Here is a 4,349-nt window from a genome sequence, read left to right on the forward strand (position 1 = left end):
ATGTCTTGTTGACTTCTCCATGGAATGTACTGTGTGTTGTTAATCCATTTGACCAGTAATTCAGAATCTACTTCCAATATGATCCTCTTGAATCCATGTTGTTGACACCAATTTAATCCATGAAGAGCAGCTTGTATTTCTGCAAAATTATTAGTACCAAAAGCCAAAGGAATAGAAAAAGCATAAATAAGTTTACCTTGATCATCTCTAAGTATACCTTCACCACCTGTTTGACCTGTATTATGGATGGCACTGCCATCAGTATTGAGTTTATAGATACCTGAGGGTGGCCTGTTCCATCTCACTAAAGTTACTTTAAAGTATTGTTGACATTGATCAACATATTTAAGAAGCCTCTCCCAACTGTTGAGCCATGGTATAGTTGGATATACAGATTGAATGATCTGCATACTATCTTTAAAGATAGCTAATTCCACTCTTGACATGTTTGATTGTTTACCTCCATACTTAACTGAACACCTGTTTTTCCACAAGTTCCAACAAATAATGTTGGGTAAAATGATAAAGAGAAGTTTTTGTACCTCATTACCAGTTTGTAGATTTTTCCATTGAAGTAACAAACTTCTGATAGTAGTACTGTCAATTACTAATCCCACTCTTTGTGAATGACACTTCCAAATGTATTTAGCAAAATTACCAGTAATAAGAATATGATTTAAATCATCTTTGCCCTTCCTATAACAACAATAACAGTCTTCCTCTTCTTTTCCAAATCTAATCAGACTATCATTGGTAGGGAGTTTATTCCTCAATGCTCTCCACATAAAGAAAGAAATTTTAAAAGGAACATTTCTATGACAAATACTATTATTAATTATATCAGGTTCTTTTTTCTTCCTTATACTCTCCCATGCAGATGAGATTGAAAAATGACCATTATCTTCCAGTCTCCAATAAGCTAAATCAGTAATACCCTCTTTAAGTTGTAATCTATAAGTTAGAATCATTGGAACAAGAGGTGGAGGAATATTTTGCCTTATAACAGACTCATTCCATTTTCCATCCTCAATAAAGTCTAAGAGCTGAGTATTATTTAGACTGGAAACATAATCACAATAGGTTGCTATTGCACCATCTCCCAGCCAATTATCCCACCAAACATTGCAGTTACCAGAGTTTATATTCCATGAAATATACCTTTCCACATCATATCTGTTTCTGGTAAGATACCTCCAGACCAAGGAATCCCCTGTATCATATTTCTTTGCCACTACATTAGACCTTTGACAGTATTTTGCCTTCAAAAAACAACTCCACAAAGACTTTTTAGTTCTGAATTCCCACCAATGCTTGTATTGAAAAGCAGTGCATACATCTTCTAATAATCTAACTCCAATACCTCCCTCTTTATAAGGAAAAGCTAAACTCTCCCATGATGCCCAATGATACTGTTTTTTATCCCTATTAGTGCCCCAGAAGAAGTCAGCTATAACTCTTCTAATATATCTAAGAGTAGTTTTAGGTGGTGAAACAGCAGCCAATGTATGAATAGGCATAGACTGCAAAACATGCTTGACCAAAGTAATTTTACCACCAAAATTCAAAATTTTAGTATGCCAACCTTTAATTTTTTTAATGATTTTATCCACCAATTCAGAATAGTAAATTATTCTTTGTCCTCCAATATACAAAGGACAACCTAAATACATAATAGGGGTATGCTTCCTTCTAAAACCAGTTTCCTCATTGATGACTTCAATAACACTCTGATTAGTATTATTAGTAACCATATAGAAGCTCTTGTCCTTATTCACTTGCTGATTAGACACTTTCTCATATTCAGCAATAGTTTCCATAATTAGTTGGAGAGAATTTCTGTTTGTGGAGGTGAAGATTATTATATCATCAGCAAAACTTAAATGGTTAATCTGTGGTCCTCTCTTCTCCATATAGAAACCTCTATAAGCCTGATTCTGATAAAGATTGTTCAGCTGTCTAGATAATACCTCAGCTCCCAAAATAAATAGGGCTGGGGATAAGGGATCTCCTTGTTTAAGACCTCTAGAAGAATGGAAAAAACCATGTCTTTTTCCATTGATAACAATGGAATACCAATTATTACTCATAATTCTCCAAGTTCTGTCTATAAACAGTTCACCAAAGCCTAATTTTCTCAAAACTAAACAAGTGTAAGCCCAAGAAACTCTATCATAAGCTTTAACCATATCAAGTTTAATAACCACATTATCTCCTTCATGAGGCAAGTTAATTCTATGGATAATTTCTTGTGCCAGCATTATATTTTCAGAAATACTCCTTCCTTTTACAAAGCCTGACTGGTTTTTAGAAATAATACTAGGTAAAATAGGTGCCAGTCTAGTACTCATAATCTTAGAAATGATCTTGTTAGTAAAATTGCTTAGACTAATAGGTCTAAAATCTTTTAGCTTATTAGGATATTCAACTTTAGGGATCAATACCAAACAAGCATGAGTCATATACTTAGGCATATCAAAACCATTGAAAAAGTGTTGAACAGCAGCCAAAAGATCATCCTTTATTATATCAAAACATACTTGAAAAAATTTCCCCCCTATACCATCTGGTCCTGGTGCAGAGTTGGGATTCATATTCATTATCACATTCTTCAATTCATCTATATTAGGCATCTGCTCCAGCTTAATATTTTGTTCCTCAGTAATGATTTTACTAATACACTAAAGACTATCCTCATTAATAACCTCATTTTTGCCAGTGAAAATTTGTTTATAGTAATCACAAGCAGTTTTAACAATATTCTCTTCCCCTTGTATCCATTCACCATTCTCAGACTCAAGCTTAGTAATACACATTCTTTTTCTTCTACCTCTCATAATAGTATGAAAATATTTTGAGTTGGTATCACCTTCCTTTAACCAATGAATCTGTGTTTTTTGTTGCATAATGTCATATTCTAATTTCATGTATCTAATGTACTGAGCATTTAAGGCCTGCAGTTTCTCTCTATTTTCCTGATTATTTTCCTGAATAATATTCTCCTCAGCAAGTTTAACCATCTCTTCAAACTGTTTGACTTTGATGAAAACATCCCCAAATTCTTTTTTGGACCAATTCCTCAAAATAACAGTAAGTCTCTTCATTTTAGTATGTAATATCCACATGGGACTACCTACCACCTTTTTATTCCAACAATTTTCCACAGTTGAGTAAAAAGTCTCATGCTCAGTCCAACAGTTAAGGAATTTAAAATATTTTATAGCATTTTCCTTATCACTCTTCATCTCCATTAATAATGGACAATGATCAGAACCCACAGAAGGTAAATGAGTTATAGAAGTGTTAGGCATAATCCTTAACCAATTATCATTGACCAATCCCCTATCCAATCTTTTCCAGATTCTAGCATCACCCTTCCTATGATTACACCATGTGAAAGGCTGACCACTATATCCCAAATCAATTAAACCACAAGATTCTATTATGTTGATGAAATCAAAACTTTTATTGATATTATAATCTCTTCCACCCAATTTTTCATCAGTGGAGGATATCACATTAAAGTCTCCAATAATGCACCAAGGTTTATCCACATCAGACCATTGGATTAACCTATCCCAAAGAGGTTTCCTCAGATGTTCCTTACACTTTGCATAAACACAGGTAAGCAGAAACTGATCACTACAATCTTCATGATGAACTTCACAATTGATAAGTTGTTCATCCATGTCAATTACTTTACAATTCATATCATTGGACCAAAAAAGCCATATTTTGTTATTAGAATTACTATAACAAAAATCCATCAACAATTTCAATCTATAAGCTTCCAACTGAGAACTATTAGCAAAAGGCTCAAGAATAGCAATCATAGTGAGCTTGTGAATTTTCTTTAAGTTGATTAATCTTTCAAGAGCACCAAATGTATTAATGCTCCTAGCATTCCAACATATGAGACTAATCATTAAACACCTCTACTTCTAGCTCTAGTATTAGGTTTACTAAAACTAGCAGTCTTGTTTTGTCTAGAAACTTTCCTACCCCTAGGAGACAAGCCCTGTTTGCCAGTCACCTCTCTAACTTCCTCAAAATTAGTATTAGGAAGCATGGGGCCATGTTGAGCTTGTTTTGAGGTTATTTCTTCCCCAGTATTAGTGACTTCATCTAAAGATTGAGTATCTAAATCATCCTCATCCTCAGAATTCAGAACACCATACTCATCAATATGATCCTCACTAGTCTTTTGGCCAGTGTCAATTAATTTAGTATTTTTGTTAGTTTTAGATTTATCAATCTTATCTTTATCAGGGGGTTCTCTATCATCCCTTATCAGAAACCCCTGATCATCTACTTTTTCCTTTCCTTTATTAAGTCTATCAATGTGCAATCTT

General features: G+C 33.8%; 1 protein-coding gene across 1 annotated transcript; it reads right to left on the reverse strand.

Annotated features, from left to right (window-relative positions):
• Nucleotides 1-2,678: 2,678 nt before the first annotated feature.
• LOC138347323 (uncharacterized) lies at nucleotides 2,679-3,830 on the reverse strand. The gene has a single exon (XM_069295398.1). The coding sequence runs from the start codon at nucleotides 3,828-3,830 to the stop codon at nucleotides 2,679-2,681; it is 1,152 nt and encodes a 383-aa protein (XP_069151499.1).
• Nucleotides 3,831-4,349: the final 519 nt, after the last annotated feature.

This window comes from Solanum lycopersicum, chromosome 1 (assembly GCF_036512215.1).
Source record: "Solanum lycopersicum chromosome 1, SLM_r2.1".
NCBI classification, from domain to species: domain Eukaryota; kingdom Viridiplantae; phylum Streptophyta; class Magnoliopsida; order Solanales; family Solanaceae; genus Solanum; species Solanum lycopersicum.

Coding starts and splice junctions, on each gene's coding strand:
- LOC138347323 (XM_069295398.1), bottom strand. CDS start 3,830: ATGATTGCTATTCTTGAGCCTTTTGCTAATAGTTCTCAGTTGGAAGCT.